Consider the following 23,681-nt stretch of genomic DNA (forward strand, 5'->3'; position numbering starts at 1 on the left):
ATTTATAGTCTATCGTTGTAGTATCCAGGATTGGATGATCCTCTGTTGGCGTCGACTGATGGCATCTCCATCTCATTATCGGCGTCGATGCCGTCTCCAGAAGTACCATGAACATTTGCACTGACGAAGTATCTTCCTGTCCGGTTTTCCTCGTTGGCAGGTCCCCAGCTGCTCTTTGGAGAGAAGGCTTTCCTCTGAATCGACAATAACACTTGCTATCATGACGTTATGTGAATCACACTTAGAGAGAGCCACAACATGTGAAAGAATATATTGATATACAAGATCAACATAATGAATATACCTATCAAGGAGAGAGTGAGTAAGTTTTTACGCCACTTTTATCAACATTTCAGCAAAATCACGACGGGCGACATCAGAAATGGGCTTCCCATAATGTACATAATGTACAACTCCAAGGCCAACTCTCGTTACTGTTGACTGGATATTTATGTTGCAAGGATGCAGCCGTAGGAGCATCCTTAATGGGACAGGAAGGTGGTATAGGTGTTAATGTTTCATCTGATTTTAACAATTTGTGTTCACTTATGTTTGCTGATAATGTTTCTGCACTTTCTGATACATGTAATCAGTTACAACAGAAGATAAATGCACTTGAATGGTTTCTGTGAACAAACTGGAATGTCAATTAATCTTAGTAAAACAAAAGTTTTTGGTTTTAGAAACGGTGGGCCATTACGGGAATATGAAAAGTGGTTCTATAATGGTAATCCTATTGACACTGTATCCTTTTATAAATATTTAGGACTTGTATTTACACCAAAACTTGTATGGAGTAAAGCTCAAAGCTGTCTGGTATCTCAAGCTAACAAGGCAATATTTTCTGTAAATTGTTTTTAAAAAAAGATGGGAAGAGTAAATTGCAAAGACTTGTTTAAGATTTTTTACTGTATGGTTTCACCTATTTAGTGTTATGGGTCTGAGATTTGGGGTACTAACAATTGTAGCATCATTAAGTCTGCTCAGGTAATATTTTGTAAATATTTCTTGAAAGTTGGTAAATCTACCTGTAATAACATGGCTCTTGGTGATTGTGGCAGACTTCCTCTACAACTTACTTATATGACTAAAGTAATAAAGTAATAAACTGGTGTCACCTATTGCATATGCCTTATAATAGACTGCCAAAACATTGTTATATTATGCTCAAGTCCTTAGATGGTGTTGGCCGCACTACTTGGGCAACTTGTGTCAGAAATATTTTATTTAAGTATGGTTTGGCTGTGCATGGATGTCAGGATGTTGGCAATGTTGATTATTTCATATCCTTGTTTAAGCAGAGACTTTCGGATAATCTTAAACAATGTTGGTTCACTTCAATTCAAAATTCTAATAAATGTTTTTTATTATTCCCAATTTAAGACATTTATGAATGTGGAAAGGTATTTAAATTCTGATATTCCTTTACACCTCAGATCTGCACTCTCTAAATTTAGATGTGGTAAGTTTAATTTAGCTGTTGAAACTGGAAGATGCAATAAAGTTAATTACAATGAGAGATTATGTTTATTTTGTAAATTGGATGACAAAAATGTTATTGAGGATGAAATCATGTACTCCTTAAGACTGATTTTGATCCAAATGCCAATTTTATTAACATTATGAAGATGCATAATGACTGTATCATAAAAGATGTCAGTATTTTTCTGTATCATGTACTTCAGTGCATTAGAAATGTTCCTCTTACACAGCATGTGCACTAACTATCTGTACCATATGCAAATGACTGTATGATGGGCCTGTGGCCTTTTACTGAATAAACTTGTCTGTCTGTCTGCCGTAGGAGCTGTATATACAGTCTTACAAGGTACAATATTTACAGGTTACAAGTGGTATTGTATAGTATCCCAGTTGTAAATATCGATGCTCATGACATCAGTCACCGGATTGTCTAGTCCATTTGAACTGAACTGAATTTTATTTACACTCCGGCCGCGCGTTCTACAGACCGCTGGAATATTGCTGCGTACGACGTTAAACAACAATCAGACAAACAAACCAGACTCGATTATCCACATACAACCGTCATACAGGTGAAATATTTCTGAGTGCGGCGTTAAACAACAAACAAACTAAAACTTACAGGTCCGAGTTTGTAGATGTAGAACACCATAACCAGGATGATGACAACAACAGGAGTAGCAGCCATACACCAGCCGATCACCTCAGCCCATGACGGGAACTTGTAGTCGCCATAGTTGGCGGGGGTGTACTGAGTGGCCGACATGATCATGATGAACTGAAATACACCCAACATCAAGAAACCCGTAACACTCTATATTTTATGTCCTACCTCCATAAGTGTACAGTATCTTGTATTAATTGTCTCGTTGAAGACATCTGTATTTCTCTGTCTGATATCCAAGACAGATCATAGTACGTTTCATAGGCACCACGCAAAGTCAGCGATCTACCGTGGCATCACAAAATCCACAAAGACGTCAGACAACTGGTAGTCTTGGTCTGGTGTAGGTAGACCGGTCTGACAAGTGTAAACTGGTGGGGATGAAGGTGGGATGGCTGAGTTGGTCAGGTGGATGACTTTGTGTGCTGGCAATTAGGTGCGGGACTCTGAGAGTTTGGCTTCGAATCCCGGATTTGATTTGATAGGAATAAAACACACTAGAATCGGCACTTTCCTTTGAAAGTGTTATCTTAAAATATACTGAACAGCAAAAGAAACGCAAGTCTGGCTTTTTGTCACTTTACCATGTGTTCCATCAACATGAATGCTTACTTTTTATGACATTTCATTTTTTCGAAACTTGCGTTTCTTTTGCTGTTCAGTATATAACAGACATAGTTCCAAGACACCCGAAAATACATAATACGTACGAGTAGGCTGACGGGAGTCAGGAAGACCCAGTTGATGACCCAGTAGGGGTTGGGCTTGTGACCAATCATCATCTCAATGTCCCCCATGAACTGTTTCACACCTGTACAAAGTAAAATTATAATTATAATTAGAAGCGACAAAACCCTTTCCACATTCATAAGAAATCTCTGCTTAGAGCATAGTCGATTGTACAATTGTGACTGTAGATATTTGTTTCAGCAGCATTACAGTTGTTCGATGCTGTATGTAAACAAATGAAAGCGACGAACAACATTTGCTGGTCACTGACATTTTCAGGCAAAGATCTACATAAACAGATGAGGCGGTTTTACTTGGAAACATCCACGTATCTCCTATTTAATTGAAATCTTCGCAGACGGATCATGTCGGGTTTATCTGTATTATGAATATGTATTTAAGAATCACCATCAAATACCGTTGGTATCATTGATGCGTGATTGTTTCCTCATCCATTGGTGCGTCCGTCACAAACATGACATCAGTTTGGTCACTGATCAATCAAATTTGGAAAAACCATTCGACGTACATCCCGTTAAAGGTTTGCAACCGTTACTTTGCGATCGTACTTCAAAAGTTCTTAAATGTAGAGTTCGGGCTGCTAGAATATTATTCATCATGAAACAGACGTTGACTAATTTAAAGTTATCCCTCCTGTCCTACAGTCTTGTGGATAATGTACGTAACTCTAAACCTTCACCCATTAATGTAAATAACAAACACATAAGAGCGGTTTCTAATATTTCAAGTGGATGAACCAGTCTGAGTGAAAGGGATCCGGTGACGAATCTGAAACTTCGTGACTATATTGCCTCGTTTTGATTTTGTCAGTCGGTCAGAACTTCCGGTTTATGTGAATAAAGAGATAAACCAGCAAGAAGGGGACTAGACTAAAATTATGTCTCTGAAACGAACATATTTTACAGAAACATATAGTTAATAAAAAATAATAAAATATAATGAAAAGGAGCAGAATCTAGACTGGCCACATATTCTAGACTTGCATGGGCTCTCTTGTATGTGTTTCAAAGTCTGACTAGAAAAAGACCAAAACCGGTGTTGGGGATCCCAACAGAACGATAAAAAACATCCAGCCCGTAGGAGGAATATTCTAATGTCTGAAGTGAGATTTTACAGATGATTCGCTTTGAACATATACCAGCTTGATCAACTTGTTACCTGCAAACCTCCATAAAACAAAGTAACAAAACTGTTGCATTGAATTTATATCACTGCTATATCTCCAGGGAAATACAGTGTCGGTTTGTTCCAGTTAAGGTGGCATGGTAACTTGGTATTAAGTTTTCAATTGGAAATGTAAAGTGTAAACCTTCTTTCTATAGTTATGCAACATAATGATCACAGCTGCCGCCTGTTATGTAGTGTGGTGTTATCTGACCAAGGTTATATTAGTTCCACTGATATCAGCAGATCTACACGGTTGAGATGAGTCGGGTTCCATCAGGTGGTCTAGTCGTGTAAGGGGCGGTGGGGTAGCCTAATGGTTAAGCGTCTGTTTTCGATTCCCCCACATGAGTACAATGTGTGAAGCAGTGATATTGCTGGAATATTGTAAAACCATACTCACTCACTCACTTTAAGTGATAAAGCCACAATAATTGTACTGCAACGCTATTTCGTACTGCCATTGTTACTCATTTGCAATAATATTCGGCGCTTTGTTCACCTAGAATACACTATAACATATGGCAATAAGGGAGTTAAAACACCTACCAGCACACATTTCACTGTGGAACCTCATTTGAAAACGTCCTGCACACTTGTTCCATGAAGCTTTGGTGAGGCCTTGAATGTTCTAACCTTGGTGAAGCAATTTTACGCTAAATACCTTTCCTAGAAATTACTTAGTCGAACGTACCTATGAAATTGAGGAATATAGACACAAAAGGAGGCAGCTGTAGGAATATTGCCCGGCATAAAGGGCAAATCGACGATTGTAAATCTAAGGTTAACCCTCGTGTCTTCATATTTTAGATATAAAACAATATCAATAGATTTGCATAAATCTAAATATCAAACAGACCAGGCGACTATATCGCCAGGTGACGTTGGTATCTAAGTGGAAGGGAATTATTTTTTGGACTCTTCTGAACTATGTGAAAACATCAATACATATAGCACTAATTCCCTTGCTTCGATGTCAAACAGTTAAGGACCTTTTTTAACGATAATTATCATTTAATCATTAAGAAATAGAATTTTTAAACATTTTTTTATAAATGATTAGATATTAGATTAGATATTTATGAATAGATACATATTTTATCTTTGGAAGTATAATTGAGCAACTGAGATTGTGAGTGGCTGTATTCTCACAGGGGAATGAAGTGTTGTAAAAGTATTGTCCTCCTGTGGGGGTACGTAAGTCCCAAAACATTAAAGGTAAATTAAGCTCCACGAATATTTTAAGACGTAGCATTTTTTGTTATTTTAAGTTATGGCTAAATTTACCTACAATCACCAACGGCTGAAGGGATGATGTAAATCCGGCTAGGGTCCATTCAGGTAGCAAAAGTACTGTAAGTCCCCATGATCCCTAGCATGGTGATCTACCTTCAGTTGCTGGTGATGTCCATCCCGTTTGTATATTGTATTGTCTGTACTATTTGTCTAATCTTAAAAGTTACTTGCTAGTTTTAATTCTCGCAAACCTCCATAAAACAAAGTAACAAAACTGTTGCATTGAATTTATATCACTGCTATATCTCCAGGGAAATACAGTGTCGGTTTGTTCCAGTTAAGGTGGCATGGTAACTTGGTATTAAGTTTTCAATTGGAAATGTAAAGTGTAAACCTTCTTTCCATAGTTATGCAACATAATGATCACAGCTGCCGCCTGTTATGTAGTGTAATGTTATCTGACCAAGGTTATATTAGTTCCACTGATATCAGCAGATCTACACGGTTGAGATGAGTCGGGTTCCATCAGGTGGTCTAGTCGTGTAAGGGGCGGTGGGGTAGCCTAATGGTTAAAGCGTCCGTTTTCGATTCCCCCACATGAGTACAATGTGTGAAGCAGTGATATTGCTGGAATATTGTAAAACCATACTCACGCACTCACTTTAAGTGATAAAGCCACAATAATTGTACTGCAACGCTATTTCGTACTGCAATTGTTACTCATTTGCAATAATATTCGGCGTTTTGTTCACCCAGAATACACTATAACATATGGCAATAAGGGAGTTAAAACACCTACCAGCACACATTCCACTGTGGAACCTCATTTGAAAACGTCCTGCACACTTGTTCCATGAAGCTTTGGTGAGGCCTTGAATGTTCTAACCTTGGTGAAGCAATTTTACGCTAAATACCTTTCCTAGAAATTACTTAGTCGAACGTACCTATGAAATTGAGGAATATAGACACAAAAGGAGGCAGCTGTAGGAATATTGCCCGGCATAAAGGGCAGATTGACGATTGTAAATCTAAGGTTAACCCTCGTGTCTTCATATTTTAGATATAAAACAATATCAATAGATTTGCATAAATCTAAATATCAAACAGACCAGGCGACTATATCGCCAGGTGACGTTGGTATCTAAGTGGAAGGGAATTATTTTTGGACTCTTCTGAACTATGTGAAAACATCAATACATATAGCACTAATTCCCTTGCTTCGATGTCAAACAGTTAAGGACCTTTTAACGATAATTATCATTTAATCATTAAGAAATAGAATTTTTAAACATTTTTTTATAAATGATTAGATATTAGATTAGATATTTATGAATAGATACATATTTTATCTTTGGAAGTATAATTGAGCAACTGAGATTGTGAGTGGCTGTATTCTCACAGGGGAATGAAGTGTTGTAAAAGTATTGTCCTCCTGTGGGGGTACGTAAGTCCCAAAACATTAAAGGTAAATTAAGCTCCACGAATATTTTAAGACGTAGCATTTTTGTTATTTTAAGTTATGGCTAAATTTACCTACAATCACCAACGGCTGAAGGGATGATGTAAATCCGGCTAGGGTCCATTCAGGTAGCAAAAGTACTGTAAGTCCCCATGATCCCTAGCATGGTGATCTACCTTCAGTTGCAGGTGATGTCCATCCCGTTTGTATATTGTATTGTCTGTACTATTTGTCTTATCTTAAAAGTTACTTGCGAGTTTTAATTCTCGCAAACCTCCATAAAACAAAGTAACAAAAACTGTTGCATTGAATTTATATCACTGCTATATCTCCAGGAAATACAGTGTCGGTTTGTTCCAGTTAAGGTGGCATGGTAACTTGGTATTAAGTTTTCAATTGGAAATGTAAAGTGTAAACCTTCTTTCCATAGTTATGCAACATAATGATCACAGCTGCCGCCTGTTATGTAGTGTAATGTTATCTGACCAAGGTTATATTAGTTCCACTGATATCAGCAGATCTACACGGTTGAGATGAGTCGGGTTCCATCAGGTGGTCTAGTCGTGTAAGGGGGCGGTGGGGTAGCCTAATGGTTAAAGCGTCCGTTTTCGATTCCCCACATGAGTACAATGTGTGAAGCAGTGATATTGCTGGAATATTGTAAAACCATACTCACGCACTCACTTTAAGTGATAAAGCCACAATAATTGTACTGCAACGCTATTTCGTACTGCAATTGTTACTCATTTGCAATAATATTCGGCGTTTTGTTCACCCAGAATACACTATAACATATGGCAATAAGGGAGTTAAAACACCTACCAGCACACATTCCACTGTGGAACCTCATTTGAAAACGTCCTGCACACTTGTTCCATGAAGCTTTGGTGAGGCCTTGAATGTTCTAACCTTGGTGAAGCAATCTTACGCTAAATACCTTTCCTAGAAATTACTTAGTCGAACGTACCTATGAAATTGAGGAATATAGACACAAAAGGAGGCAGCTGTAGGAATATTGCCCGGCATAAAGGGCAGATTGACGATTGTATATCTAAGGTTAACCCTCGTGTCTTCATATTTTAGATATAAAACAATATCAATAGATTTGCATAAATCTAAATATCAAACAGACCAGGCGACTATATCGCCAGGTGACGTTGGTATCTAAGTGGAAGGGAATTATTTTTTGGACTCTTCTGAACTATGTGAAAACATCAATACATATAGCACTAATTCCCTTGCTTCGATGTCAAACAGTTAAGGACCTTTAACGATAATTATCATTTAATCATTAAGAAATAGAATTTTTACATATTTTTTTATAAATGATTAGATATTAGATTAGATATTTATGAATAGATACATATTTTATCTTTGGGAGTATAATTGAGCAAGTGAGATTGTGAGTGGCTGTATTCTCACAGGGGAATGAAGTGTTGTAAAAGTATTGTCCTCCTGTGGGGGTACGTAAGTCCCAAAACATTAAAGGTAAATTAAGCTCCACGAATATTTTAAGACGTAGCATTTTTGTTATTTTAAGTTATGGCTAAATTTACCTACAATCACAAACGGCCGAAGGGATGATGTAAATCCGGCTAGGGTCCATTCAGGTAGCAAAAGTACTGTAAGTCCCCATGATCCCTAGCATGGTGATCTACCTTCAGTTGCAGGTGATGTCCATCCCGTTTGTATATTGTATTGTCTGTACTATTTGTCTTATCTTAAAAGTTACTTGCGAGTTTTAATTCTCTTACTGTGATAATCTAGTTATTTATTATCCTTTGGCGACAGTTTTTTTAATAATCTAATTGCGTTTATTGTTATTTTAAGTCACAATATGGCTGAAATGTTGACGATGTGAGTATAAATCTTAACACAGTCGCTCCGAGCATATACTCTGGTTCGTATGCACATACTTCGGTTCGTATGCACAAACAAACAGATAGGCATGAAATGGTTCTGTGCTACCCGTAGGCATTGCTGCTTCTTATAAGAAATGTCTGGTCCCAAACACAGATGGTACTGATGAGGAACCTCAGTATTTTGTTTTCTACGTACATCAGGTGGCATTGGCATCCGTTTTGTGCGAAACTGTTCTGAGCTTCTTACGATAGAAATGTAATAATATCCGTGGCCACAGCGTTTTGTTACGTATGACCCATAGACCAAGAAATGAAGTTTGTCATTAGATGTGTTGGACCAGAGTGTAAATGTTTGGACAAAACCGAACTCGTTTTTTTCTGAGATTGCAAAACGTCTAGCATGTGTCTCAAATACTTTCTGTGAATGTAATTAAAAGTTATTCCTCTTGGGGAATAAGGGTTATTTTAATCTTGAAGACATCGATTTGGTGAAGGTTGATAGTACTGATGCATTGTGTGGGAAGATTTCTTCCCCAGTTAACATACCCGCATGTGACATTATTTGATGTGACACTTCTGTAATGCTCTTTGATCAACCAGTTAATGTACTGATGCTGTCATATAATGGTTATGTTAAGGACCTTGTCCCATATCCAACTGCCCAAACAGTGGACTGTACGTCACATCACAGCGTTCTCCCACAGTGTCTAACACACTAAGGACAGTGGTTGGAGATGATGAACAATGCAGAGAGTACATACCGTACACATACATGATACAGACAATCTCTGCCAGAGCGACCAGCATCAGGTTGTAGCTGCCACTGTACCAGTCCATCAGTGTCAGCATGTAGATACCACCCTAGGAAAAAACCCCAAATAAGTTCAAACACGTTTTTGAAAGGGTATTGAGTGTATTTCTAATCTGTACATACACAGTCAATTAATCATGGATCAGTTAGTGAACATGCCCTACCTTTGGGTTTTGACATTTTGTAGATTTAGAGAAACAAAGATCAATGGGAACCTGTGATAAGGACAGATGCTAGTTTGACCCACCTTAGTGACCTGGGGCAAGCCGAGGATGAATCCAGTCAGACAGCAGGTGGCAGTGAAGGCTGTTCGGTGGGGACGCAGGAAACGGGGAAATATGTCTGTGATTCCACTGAACACTGTCGGCACTACTACAAACTACACAAAAATGAAATATATTTCTATATCCACATTTAACACATTTGGGACAACAACCGATGTGGCGAACTTGTGATTGTCTTGAAGTAAAACATGGCCCTGTATTCCTTCTTTAGTCATCATTTTGCGGGCATATGCATATTCCCTTTAACTCCTGCACAACGGTGTATCTATGGCAAGGCAAGTTACGGCAAATAACATTTCACTCTGGTTATGATGATGTGTTTGCTTGTTTATTGTGGAATCCATTCTTAATAAACGAGATCATGAGATGAAATATAGTTTACTTTTACTATAGGGTTAAATGCGGCAGTCACTGCATTGTTTCCTATCCAACATGATAACCTTTGGCCAGGACTGATTCAGATAGTTCCAATATGCAATGGGTGGAATATAGGGAAAGGCAATAATCTCGATATCAGTTAAACAGGATTGAACTTGTGAGTAGCGTAAGGTTACTCGTGACAAACATGAAGAACTGTTAAAATTATATATTGTTGTTTTTCTACGTGACTCAGGGTGAGTGAGTTGTTTCCCACCTGAGTGTCAAGTCCAAGGGTCACAAGCATCAGGAAGAACAGGAAGGCCCACAGCGGTGACAGCGGAAGTTTCGCAATGCCTTCTGGGTAAGCAATGAAAGCGAGACCAGGACCTGAAACAAAATGATTGATGGCTTGATTTTATGTCCATCGATCTCTTGGGGTTTGTCGGTCAGGAGTAATGCTGTGTCTCTTCAGGCGAAGAGGTGTTTCCAGTCTTAGGCAGATGTTCAGAATGGCTGGTGCTACCGGTGATGCAGTACATGTTTACCTTTGTCGCGAGCACCCGGTGTCAACACTGATTCTAAGTGATACATTCATAATGTTCACAACTAATTTTCCCTTTACACCAAAAATCATTTGTTTCTAAGGAAAGTCAAGACTGGACCGTCTATTGTACTGGCGTTCTATGTTGTATCAGTCTTGTCTCATAGATCGAGTATTACCATAGGGTTTACAAGTAAAGGCATGTTAATGAATATTCACGGTGTGAGTAACTTGTTTAAATCATTCCAATGTGTAGCATAACAGAGAGAATAACTTTGGGTGAGATAAATGACGCTAAGGCTTTGCGTTTGACCGCCAGCACCCCTTGCCTTATATGTAATGTCCTTCTTTGACTTCCCTGGGACATTCAACGATATCTGAAATAGTTGTGACAAATTGATGTCATGTCAAAGGTCAAGGTCATTCATCTGCATTATAGTGGGTTGCTGTGAAAATAAGGTGAGCGTATACAGCCCCACCGGTGACACCCGTCATAAACATATGCTAAGTCTAGTCATTTGTTCACCTGAATAATGCGGGAACGTATTTACAAGTCACAAAAGGGTACTGCATCGGACATCAAATTTCGATACCCTTGGAAGCTTTACTGCGGTCTTGAATGTTGTGACCTTGATTAAACAACTTCTGCGCAAGAGTGGTTTGACGCTCTTTGAAATCCTTGGTAAACAGAGCATGCTCGCTTATACCTCAAAAGTTGTGATCTGTAAACACCAAAGGCTGGAGCTGTTGGAATATTGCTCGACATGAAAGGGAAGTTGACTGTTGGGACGTTGAAATCATCCCTTTTGCCATACAGCCTTGTGAAGAGTATTTTGTCATTCTGAATCTTTATGATGATATCTAAATATGGAACAGTTGAGGCGGTCTCACTTGTCTCCTTAAGTGCAAGTTCAGGTGGGTTGACTATTTTATGGTTTATTGGGCGATACCATATGATCGAAATACCTCAAGCTTAAGTGAAACGTTTTGGCCAAATTACCTTTTTTATTTCGCCAAACCAAGCAGAAATTCTGATTCATGTGCATCAAGAAACAGCTCTGCAAAGAGGGGAGTACAGTCGGTGTCCACATGGGTATGCCTGCTTCTTGTCGCAATGCTTTACCCCCAAATGTTACAAAGATGTTATCAACGAGAAAGTCAAGCATTTCACATATTGTTTTCTCGGTAACTTTCAAATAACATTTGCTTTCATTTTTGACACATTGTCGTGAACCTTTGAAGATTACACACCTTGGTCGACCACGTTCTGGACCTCCTGATTGGTTGTGTAGGCCATGAATCCAAGAATGGAGAAGACGATGAAGCCTGCCAAAATACTCCCCAAACAGTTGACGATACCTACTATGAGAGTATCACTGTAATAAGACAAAAATATATTAAAACAAGAACGCTCAAACATGGCGGTTCAATGGTGCAACGAAGAGTCCACGAAAACAACAGTTTAAACATGTTTCAGCTCATGTATACTACATAAAATAGGCTAAGGAGTTGATGTTTAAAGTTCCTTACTCTTTCCATAGAATCAGATGTTGGTTATCCAGAATACTCACTGTTCAAAGTTGTTCTTAAACTTGTTGTAGCTGGACATGGTCAACAAGCCACCGAACCCAGGACCTAGGGAGTAGACGATCTGGGTGGCTGCATCCCCCCATACCTGCACAATATACCACACCTTCTCCATCTCATATACATGTATAATGTTCATAGTTGTAACCAGAAAATATCTGGAACGCTTGCCTTAAATAAAGATTGTGTGTAAAATTTCAGTCATATCGTCAGTCACCAGTACTGAAAAAGAAGTTGTGTGGATGGTTGATCAGGAAAAGATTAATATTATTGTCAGGAAAAGATCAATATTATTGTCAGGAAAAGATCAATATTATTGTCTGAAAATCTATTTCTTGTCCTGAGTAGTTTTCGCCCATAAAAATAAAATACACATACCAATTGCATTATTTCATGACCTTTATAGATATTAATTATTTGTTGGAATCTGTTGTCACACTTACGTTTCACTGAGTAACGGTGATTACAGCAGATAATATGTATGTCGAATATAACTGGGATTCAGCTTCTGTTGTTGTCCGTGCTTATAATTCCAACACATAATCACTTGCGAGTCCCATGATCCTTAACATGGTGTATGTGTACTGTAAGATACTGTCGTCTATGATATATGTATCAAATGTATCGTCATGGAATTAAATAGGTATCTTTTGTTATGGTTAACCACTGCGAACATGACGGTATACTTTCGTTTGCCAAACAGTTTACATGCCATATATGTTGGAACCAGGTGAACTATTTTATTCTATTTTGAAATGTCATCCTTTGATTTGTTGCAAAAACTCAAAACCACCATGTCAAGTTCATCGTTTAACCAGCTGTAACTAACAATCAATTAAGAGTCTATTGCAAGGATGCTTGCAGCATCCCAAACTTTTCAGTATTCTGACTATGTCACCGGAAACAAAGACATCAGAGGAGTACCGAGTCACTTTGTTGTCCTGTAGGCTAGAGCCATGGAACTGGATAGTTGGTGATGTATTTCAGAATGTACAAATAAGGGACTATGCAATTTTCTGTTTAAATGTTCGTATCAGATAACCTTGAGAATTTCAAAAACGGAAGGTTCATCCTTAGAGACAGAAGTACTAATCACGTTTCAAAGAACTGAGCTAGCGTCGTGAGGAAGTGAGCTAAATGGAAATGTATAGTTCCACCTCTATGAGCCTGTATTTTCCGAAACCGAAACGGACGAAACTGAAAGTTCTTTTGACTTAGTACTGTTCTTGAGGTAGATAAAATCGCTTTTAGCAATATCACGACCATGAGACCTAAATAGGAAATGGGCTTCACACACTGTACCCATGTGGGGAATCGAACCCGAGTGTTCGGCGAGACGAACCACTAGGCTACCCACCGCCCCTTAAATTCTGAAACCGTGAGAGACTTCCATGTATCAAATAAATTGATCCTCTTTGCTATTAAGACTCTTTAGAGTTAGAGCAATTACATGAAATGATGTGTTTGATTTCACTTCACCTGCTGCACCTCAAGCAAATCAGCTCAGCAGCTCAAAAAAGACCACGAATAACCAAGAGCTCTCAATCACCACGCAGTATGTTTACCTTGGCCTCTGTCAGCCTGTGGACCTGGGGTGTCATGTAAAAAGCGATGCCCTTCTCGTATCCTGGCAACGTCAGGCCCCGCACCAGCAGCACCAGCATGATGACGTAGGGGAAGGTGGCGGTGAAGTACACGATCTGAGGAGGAAACACGAGTGTCTTAATATCTGCTGACGGGATATAGACACCAGAGGAAGAAATAGACATCATCATGTCATTTGGATGAACCGTTTACAGATCATTTGCCGTTTTCCATCCCCAGTAACAACCCAGTATCACCCAGTCAAGTTTTGATAAAACCAATTAACATATGAATGACGCTGAGGCTTAAAGAAACGACACAAGAAACAACTGTTCTTCCACTGTCAATGACACATGGCTGTAAGACCTCAGTGACAGAAACAGGTTTCTGGCTGTATATATCCACCGGAGATTTAAAACATGTATTTGTGTTGCAGCACCTTGCCGGATGACTTGATTCCTTTCTTTAGACAGACGAAGATCAGGAGCCAGGAAACAAAGAGGCACATGGTGTTCTTCAGACTGAAGCCACCCAAATCCTCAAAGCCATCAGATTCATGGAGACGAAGTACATAACGTCTAAAATATAATTGGCATAAGTATTAATAACAATATTATTATAGCATCATTGTAATTTTGTCAGTATTTACTTGGGAAAGTTTGGACAAACAGGCCTGAACTCAGATTATTCTGCCAGTAGCAAAATCTATTCTTACTCCCAGTACTCTTCACTTGCTGTGGTGTATTTGATAAGGCATGTCTTGGTGATGTCGTCCTGGATCATAGTCGAGTGGAGGTCGTCGGTGCTGTTGAAGGTGGAGTTGTAGACGTCGGAGATGTTGCTGAGGAGACCGTGTACACATGGCTGTTTGTATAGTACGTCTGTAATAGGGGGAATAATAATGACAAACTGAGAGAACGAATAACAGTTACTGTCTTGAGAAGGAAATTATGGCACCTATTCACGGCACTAAACGAATGTGCTCTCAGACAACTGTGAAAGGAAGGGTCTGTTGACACTATGAGCACCTAGGTACATTGGTTTTCAAAGAGTGATAGTGATGAAATGTTTTTGTATTGACCATAGCAACAAGGCAAGTATATACTGTGTAGCTATTTTCTGTATAGGAGAGCCCTAGGCTAGGGTTTAGAGTCGACTTATGCCCCATCTCTTGTATGGACATATTACTGCTCTTTGTTATTGTATTTAGATTATGATTTGCCCTGATGCGGTGGCCAATAATGGTGTAACGATTTATCGATAGTATCGATGTTTGCATCGTCAACTACGCGATAGGAGTGCATCGATACAAAACACACTTAGGCAATATATAAGGATATTTATATCGCAAGGGTCCATGATACATCGATGTATCGCCACAAGAGACGATATATCCCGATACTACTCACGTAGTTTACTAAGAAAACAAACCATTAGAAAGCTTAGGTCAACAGCTTTTTAAGTGTGTGTGTGTGTGTGTGTGTGTGTGTGTGTGTGTGTGTGTGTGTGTGAATATGAGACAAATTCTGATGTGTGCGTGTGTGAATATGAGACAAGTTCTGATGTGTGTGTGTGTGAATATGAGACAAGTTCTGATGTGTGTGTGTGTGTGTGAATATGAGACAAGTTCTGATGTGTGTGTGTGTGAATATGAGACAAGTTCTGATGTGTGTGTGAATATGAGACAAGTTCTGATGTGTGTGTGTGAATATGAGACAAGTTCTGATGTGTGTGTGTGTGAATATGAGACAAGTTCTGATGTGTGTGTGAATATGAGACAAGTTCTGATGTGTGTGTGAATATGAGACAAGTTCTGATGTGTGTGTGAATATGAGACAAGTTCTGGTGTGTGTGTGTGTGAATATGAGAAGTTCTGATGTGTGCGTGTGTGAATATGAGACAAGTTCTGATGTGTGTGTGTGTGTGAAGGGAAGTGCGACGAAAATCATATTTCAAATGCACGATTTCATATGTAACGGTTATGCAATTTAGTTCTGTACAATTCGAACACATGGTTATACTTAGCGTTTAAATTTGGAAATCATATTTTAGTTGTAATGGTATTCGTACACTTACTCAACAGAGTGATTGTTTTGTTATCTTCGGTCATGGACGACAACGCTGGATAGGGATCGGTCCTGCAAGAGTTGGTGTTCCAGGAATTGCCACATGAACCCCAGGGAACTGTGTGATCGAGGTTGACGAAGCTGACAAACATGTAGTAGACGGCGTACATGATGACAACGTTGAAATATATGGACACCATGGCGCTGGTGATCACCATTGCCAACCCAACACCTGGAACCATCATTGGTATTAGGTAATATGCATTTATTGACAATGTTCTTGTGTATTTTATCAGTAGAATAATGGATTTCACAGACAAGACAGATAATATTTACTAAGTAGATGTGAAATTCAGTTCTAATATTCCAGATTCAGTCAACAATGTCAATTTCATCTTGCCAATTATGCATAGTGATGCTCATTTCTACCAGAATCGCTTGTTTATGTATATGTAGTACGGATGTGTTATAAATGACATTGAACACACCATGGAATGCAGGAGAGAGCTTCCACACAGTGATCGGTCCCTCAGAGGCGAACTGGCCAAGAGCCAGCTCCATGAATAACATCGGCATCCCTACCACCACCAGCATTATCAGATAGGGGATGAGGAACGTGGCTGCAAACAAGGTGGAGAAACTATAAGCACGCTCTTGTTGCTAGGATACTCCTGGTAACACTGATGTTGTAATATCTTCATCTTAGTTAAATATGGCACGTATCACTTTAAGTTTTAAAATTTTAATTAACCTGTTTTATTTATTAATATATAATTATAAAGTAAATTAAAATCTTTTCAGCTGTGACGGTCATCTGTCCGTTAGAGAACTTTTTAGTGACTATATTCAAACATCCAGACAGGTTAATTTGGAATCCTGGAAGGGACATTGTCGCGTTGTCGCATTGTCGCGTTGTCGCCCTCTCAAATACAAGCAAAATGGAGCAAAATTAACCAAAACGCGACACGCGACATTTCGCCCATTTGTCGCATTGTCGCGTTTTAGTGAATTTTTAGGCTTCTTTTTACACATCTTAGATAGGGCGACGCGCGACAACGCGACATATTTTGACCTTGAAAATTGTGGCTATGACGCGTGTCGCCCTTTGGAGGAATAGCAAAATATTATTCAAAACGCGACACGCGACATCGCGACAATGCGACAAATGGGCGAAATGTCGCGTTGTCGCGTTTTGGTTTATTTTGCCTCACTTTACTTGTTTTTGAGATGGCGACAATGCGACATAGCGACAATGTCCCTTCTCGGATTCCATAGGTTACAGATACACTATAACCAGTGCCGGGTTAGAATTGCAACGATATTCGTCAAACCCCGTGGTGGCATTTCAAGTAAATGCTGCACATACCAGCACCACCTTTGTGAAGGCATCTTGAAACGTGAGTAATTGCTGAGTGAGTGGGTGAATATTGCGTAACGCCGCATCAACAATATTGCAGCTATTCGCGGAGAGGAGTAAGTGTTGACCGAACGAGCTGTTGTTCTTTTTAAGGTAAAGAGTGATATCCTGGGACAGGCATTTGATGCACAAACCAAACTGTTTTTGCAATTTCATTTACTGGTTGTATGAGTCAGCGACTCGTGAATACATACCTCCTCCATTCCTGTAGCAGAGGTAGGGGAACCTCCAGACGGTTCCAAGGCTGACAGAGTAGCCCACACAGGACAGCAAGAATTGGAATTTGTTTCCCCAGGATTCTCTCTCTTCAACCTTCTCTTTCTGGTGAATAAATAATTTGGGAATAATTGTAGAAAGGGGTACACATTGTGAAACCAGATACTTTGAAGGGGAATCATGAAAACATGAATTATGCTGAATGAACAGTAGGGTTGAGTTGGCGGTGGATGGGATTGATGTGTTCATCAGTGAAAATAATTTGTTTCTATCACATATCGGGAATCTGTAAATGATGTGAGTTTGTATATTGGTTACCGCGATGGTTCGCAATATTACAGCTATATTACCGTGGCTTGAAAAAAATCGATAAACTAATTTAACATATCATATATTTTTTATTACACTTCCTCGGAAAATTACAGATTCTAGTACTTTGGTTAGGTTGTGTCTCATCCGGGATTCGAATTCACACGCTCAGAGTCCTCGCATAATAGCCCTCACACAACATAAGCGGTCTAACCCACTCAGGTGGGTTTCCACATGGCTTCCAAACGGATATGTTAGGTGTCTCTCCAGTTATACAATTAGGAACTTTTAGTACAGTAGACCATGACATCTTAATAATTGGAAGGTTGGATGAAGCTGTACATACATTCATCTTGAAGCCCCTTTTTATCAAAGGGAAAGATTGTTGAGACAAACTGGCAATATTCCACCATTATCTATAAGAGATATCTTTCGAAAGTCGAACCTTAGCTCAGAAGCACGATCTTTCATACACACTTGGCAACTTCAGAGAGGGTCTTAGAAAAAAATATAATTGTAGTATCGAGCATGATTGCATTTCAAGTAACAGTATCTAGCACAATTCCAAATTTTAAAACATTTATGTGTTAACATATTTTGATGTTGTTGATGTCCCCCCATAACACACACACACACACACTCACTCACACACACATTGATAGCTGAACCGAGAACAACGTAACTCATCCGTGGATCTGTTGGGTGTCCCGGGTACCCGCGCTTTTTATTTTCAGGTTAACCGCATTTTATAATTTACAATTTATAATGAGTTTGCTCATTCATAGTGCCTGCAGAAGATTAAAGAGAGTTTAACACAATAAAATAGTCAAGTACACTTGACCCAGAAGGCCAATGAATGTTAAATCCCTTAATCCCAGATCTAAGCCGCAATTCATACTGGAGATTGACATACTGAGAACAGGACATAGGTTTAAAAGAAGTCCGTGTACGGTTCGCTGTACAACCATAAGCGTCTCTATCAGTGGTAATATTGTCTGTTACATCGGGGACACATTCATGCTCCATCATCTCAGCTATGTCGTTTTCTGTTTGGTCGCTGAGAACACCAGTCCTGGCAGTGAAGTCTCTCCCCACTGAGAATATGTGTCTGTGCCCAACATCTGAATTATTTCGAATTCAAAATAAGATCATGCAGTTTGTCTCTGAAGTAATCGGTGGCCTGAGGTGTTGATGTGTTCATCACCGGTGATAGATCTTTAGAAACGCCACACTTGGACCCTCCTAGCCTCAAAGGTGCTCGGCTACCCCTCGTCTCTAGTGTCGTGAAACGTACCTATCTGAACGTCTTGCAGATCCCGTACGATGCATTCAGTAAGGTGAACCTTCTGCTTCACAGTATTTCGCACGACGTTCTTACTATCTTCAACACCATGCTTTCAAATATTAACATTTTTGCTGTTGCTATGATAAAACCCAAATAAAATCCAAAATTGAAATTTTACATCAAATACTTCATGGACACGGTTCATCTGCTACTGAATTTTCCGAAACAAACAAAGTCATTGTTACGGAATTTCTACAATTCCCATATGTGTTTCCTAAATTGATAGAAACAAATCCACAGTTGTGGTTTTCAAAGCTACGAAATAGATACCACGCCCATGTAATCGGTTAAATATTTGTGTAATATCTCTATGAAGAAAATAACCTTTACTGGGGATGTATTAACCTACACCTTCTTGGCTTGTTTACTATCAGGATTCGTTGAATAAATATACTAGTATATATAAATTATATATATTTGTCTATATACACAATGCCACATTAATCGATTGTATGGCTCGGTTGTATTTTGCATGTCATTGACATATCTGCTTCAGAAGCTGTTTGTTGATGTTGACGGGAAATCATCAGATATGAACATTACAGAGAACGCTTTTGTTGCACAATGATAATAAAATAAATATACAAGTACATACAAATAGTAGATAATAGTCTACCCCGATGGGAATATTTACAATGTCACATTAATGGGTTAACTAAGGCCCGGTTGTACCATATTAATAAACATTCGTCGCGATTCCTGTTAACAACAGATAACAACCAGACAACAACACTACAACACCTGTGGTGATGCATAATGATCATTAACGACAGAGACGTCAATATAATCACTGGATAAAGTGGCACATTCTCGATTAAGATATTTCTATTTTATCAATTTGGTCTAGTTTGTAAGATAGAACTTAACCAAACTGTTTACCTCGTCTGCCATCGTGTACCTCTCCCGTGTAAATGCCGGTCTGACTTGTTGGATGAACGATTCCCTTCAGAGTGTGTTCAGAATGTCACCAACATGAATATCATTAACCAGGGTAATGGACTTGTTATGATCCCAACCTGAGATAGAATACCCGTCTGTCTTTATTGGAATATCAGCTATACAGGATATATATATCAAATATTCGCCACCCATCATCATTTTGAGAAACTGAATCTGATATTTAAGCTCAGTCGAGAGTCTGTGGTCAGAGCTTTGTCATGGTTGATATCACACAGACCTGATCCTTTAAGGTACAATCGAGTATGCTATTTTAACAAGAGTGCAAAGAGGGTCATGCGACTCAGAACTTGCTTTGTCAAGGTTACAACATTCATCAGGACTCAAGTTTTTAAAGCTTTACATAGTAGTCATGGAGAGGATATTTCCAAATTTGAAGTGTCAGTGCTTAACGTGACTTGTGCCATATGCTCTGTGGTTCTTTTCGTTCTTTTATTTATTTTATACTTATTTATTTTATATTCATATTCATTGTATTCTTATATATTATTATTCTTATATAACGTTATCCTTATTTATTTATTCATTCATTCTTTATTTATTTTATTGGGGGAAGGGAGAAGTCTAGACTTTGCATGTCACTTTGATGGATTGCACCGGTGTAGTAATTATACATTTAAGCTCATAACATATTGAAAATTACACAGTGGGGGCGCGGTGGGCGAGCTGTCTAAGGCGCCGGGCTAGTGATCCAGCGAGGTTGAGGTGTCGAAATCGAGCCCACCTGTGACCGGGTGTAACAACCTTGGAGTCTAACTTTGTGTGCAGACTCTTTCAGTGTTGTCACAACCCCTAGTGTACAGTACACAAACCTGTGCACTTAAAAGAACCCACGAATCCGTTGGTATATGAAAGTGGGATAAGAAAGCCACATTAACTCTGTGCGCCTAGGGGCTGCAAGAGTTGTATACTCCGCAGGAAGTTGAGATTGATAATACGATGTGTCGTTGAGATTGATAATACGATGTGTCGTTGAGATTGATAATACGATGTGCCGTTGAGATTGACATCCAATGATCGAAGGAAAAAAATACCAGCGCCTTGAGCATGTACGAGTTGTGTGGATATGTGCGCTATATAAATATCCAATATTTAAAACAAATACAGTCGACTAGCTGCGATTTTAACAGAGGTTTATTGTGGATGTGGAAAGATATGTGTCGCCCTAAATAGTAAGTTACTTTACTGGAATCAGTTTCAGTTTGTCACAGCAACCTGGCTGTTTCTTTCAGTCCTTAAAGGGGGTTGATGGAGCGTAAACTTATTGTCGTCCCGTGAGGGTACTTAAGACCATGTCATTCAAAGTACATATATCCGTATCATGATTTTAATAGTAGGATATGTGTTCATTAAAATTTGGTTAAATTTGGCAAAATCGGTGACATCTGAAGGGAATCCAACAAGAGTCCATGCAGGTAGCAAAGGTACTGTAAGTCCCCATGGTCCCTAGTATGGTGTTCTACTTTCAGGTGTTGGCGATCTATAGCCTGTTTTTATTTTGTATTGTCCAAATAGTGCTATGAGTTTTAACTTTCCTCGCTAGTTTTAACTCTTATTGTGATATTCTAGTTGTATTACTGTACTTTGACGACAGGTTTATATAATATACACATGGTTCATTCCAATGTCAAATATGTTCTCGTCATGATATGGCTGAAATATTGCCGATGTGACGTTAAACTCACTCACTCACTCACCCATGCAGTTAGCAAAAGTACCTCTCGATGGTCTCTAGTATGGTGATCTACCTTCTGCTGTTGGCGACCTGTAGCCCATTTTTATATAATTGTATTGTTGAAGATTATAGTAATCGTGTTTTGTGTTTATATGCTAGTTTTAAGTGTATATATGTGATGGACTAGTTATTTTACTGTCCCTTGCAGACAGATAAATATACAAGTATGTTTTTATTCTTTTATACATATAAAACTTTCATAGTCCCGATATGGCTAACATACTGCCGATGTGACTTTAAATTTTTACTCACTCACTCACTTTCAATAAATGTGGTCTATAATATATTCTGATAAATCATACCAATAGCACTTTAGCCAAGCTGAACACATTGCGACAGATCGTTCATCACAAGGTGACAACACCAGAAGGGTAAGACGAATGATTGTTTTAAAACTATGTCAGATTTTATTACAATTTCAGTCATGCGTTTAGAACTGGTACGTCAACGCTGACAGCTGAAGCGGAGCTTGCGAGTACTATTCCATTTTATGATCGACGATGGAAGTAACAGCCGTAGGTGAGGAATATCACACTGTTTCTGAGAGGGTATGTTTAGAACAAGAAAGGAACAAGTTATTACCTGAGTACTATAGCATCTGTGCAGAACATAAAACCAACACAACAGAGTCTTCGCTTCGTTTTTACAGTCTCTTTACAGAATGTTAAACAAACATAATTGACCTCATCTTTACTTAGTCCTTTTATAGAGTGTAAAACTAAAATAAATGGTCTTCTTATCTTTACCTCGTTTTCATAGTCTGATTACAGAATATAATACAAACTATCTTGCCTAGTTTAAAACCTGAATATTGTATATGTACTGCTTCCAGTGTACCATTGTAGGTTTTCTAAGAATATAGAAGTTGATAACTCTTACCCACAGTGTGGGTTGCTGGTTGAAATTGAAATAGACGACGCTGATACTTGTCTAATAATTACCGGGCGGCGCCTTTGATCTTGCGTCCAATGGTTTGCTTGTTTGCCCATCTAGATTTCGTTTATGCAATAAAAATATGTTCCAACCAAGAAGGTTCCGTCCGAAACGCGTGTGTCAGAGAGTGCATACCCTTGTCCAAGTCCCTACCCACGGGTATACAGAACGGGTTCAACACGCGTGATCAACGTGCTGATCACGCGTTGCCTCACGCGTTGTCCGCATGTTAGAGGAATAAACATGGTATACACTATTCACTGTCTTAATACGTTTAAACAATATATCGGGGATGTTACTTATAGGTATGGCCCATGCAGGAAGCAAATGAACTGTAATTCCCCATGGTCCCTAGTATGACGATCTACCTTCAGTTGTTGGCAATCTATAGCCGGTTTTTATATTGTATTGTCATTTATAGGTAAAATATTTCAGATTTAATTACTAGTCTTAAATTTTATTCCTGTGATAATCTAGTTGTTTTACTGTCCTTCGTCGACAGGTGTTTTATAATGTAATTGTGTTTATTGTTAATTTATAACTTTTTAAGTCACAATATGGCTGAAATATTGCCGATGTGACTATAAATTTTAACTCACTCACTACTTATCTGTATATCCGATCTACCTATCATTGTTGAAAATTGTCGAAAACGTGATCGTTTAGAAATCCTTTGGACTTCAATCGCTACTGAAGCAACTAGAATCATGCATGTATCCAGCTCATGTACTGATGGTGTCTAACGTTGATTTGGACCGCGAGATAGGTGTGCTGGATCGCAATGTGTTGTGAGCTTTGTCATGTATTAATACATAAAGATCACAGGAATCTCTCTCTCCCATCCCACACCTTATCACAGGAGAGACACATTATTACACTGCCTTAACCAGTGTTAAACATATGTTAAGAAGTCTGTACA

At 38.8% G+C, this 23,681-nt stretch overlaps 1 protein-coding gene across 1 annotated transcript; it reads right to left on the reverse strand.

Moving 5' to 3' along the window:
- Nucleotides 1-2: 2 nt before the first annotated feature.
- LOC124252664 (sodium- and chloride-dependent glycine transporter 2-like) lies at nt 3-20,028 on the reverse strand. The gene is made up of 15 exons (XM_046686325.1): nt 20,017-20,028; nt 17,462-17,588; nt 16,339-16,470; nt 15,861-16,082; nt 14,500-14,665; nt 14,224-14,362; nt 13,766-13,900; nt 12,185-12,288; nt 11,865-11,989; nt 10,347-10,459; nt 9,676-9,807; nt 9,379-9,478; nt 2,857-2,957; nt 2,105-2,260; nt 3-194 (listed from the first exon to the last, which is right to left on the reverse strand). Exons 1-15 carry the CDS (start codon nt 20,026-20,028, stop codon nt 3-5), a joined length of 1,956 nt encoding a protein of 651 aa, XP_046542281.1.
- Nucleotides 20,029-23,681: the final 3,653 nt, after the last annotated feature.

This window comes from Haliotis rubra, unplaced genomic scaffold (genome assembly GCF_003918875.1).
Source record: "Haliotis rubra isolate DU_JTF1 unplaced genomic scaffold, ASM391887v1 Scf520, whole genome shotgun sequence".
NCBI classification, from domain to species: Eukaryota; Metazoa; Mollusca; class Gastropoda; order Lepetellida; family Haliotidae; genus Haliotis; species Haliotis rubra.

Coding starts and splice junctions, on each gene's coding strand:
- LOC124252664 (XM_046686325.1), bottom strand. Junction 16,083..16,338: donor GCTCTCTCCTGCATTCCATG/GTGTGTTCAATG, acceptor TGATGGTTCCAG/GTGTTGGGTTGGCAATGGTG. Junction 14,363..14,499: donor GCAAGTGAAGAGTACTGGGA/GTAAGAATAGAT, acceptor ATTATATTTTAG/ACGTTATGTACTTCGTCTCC.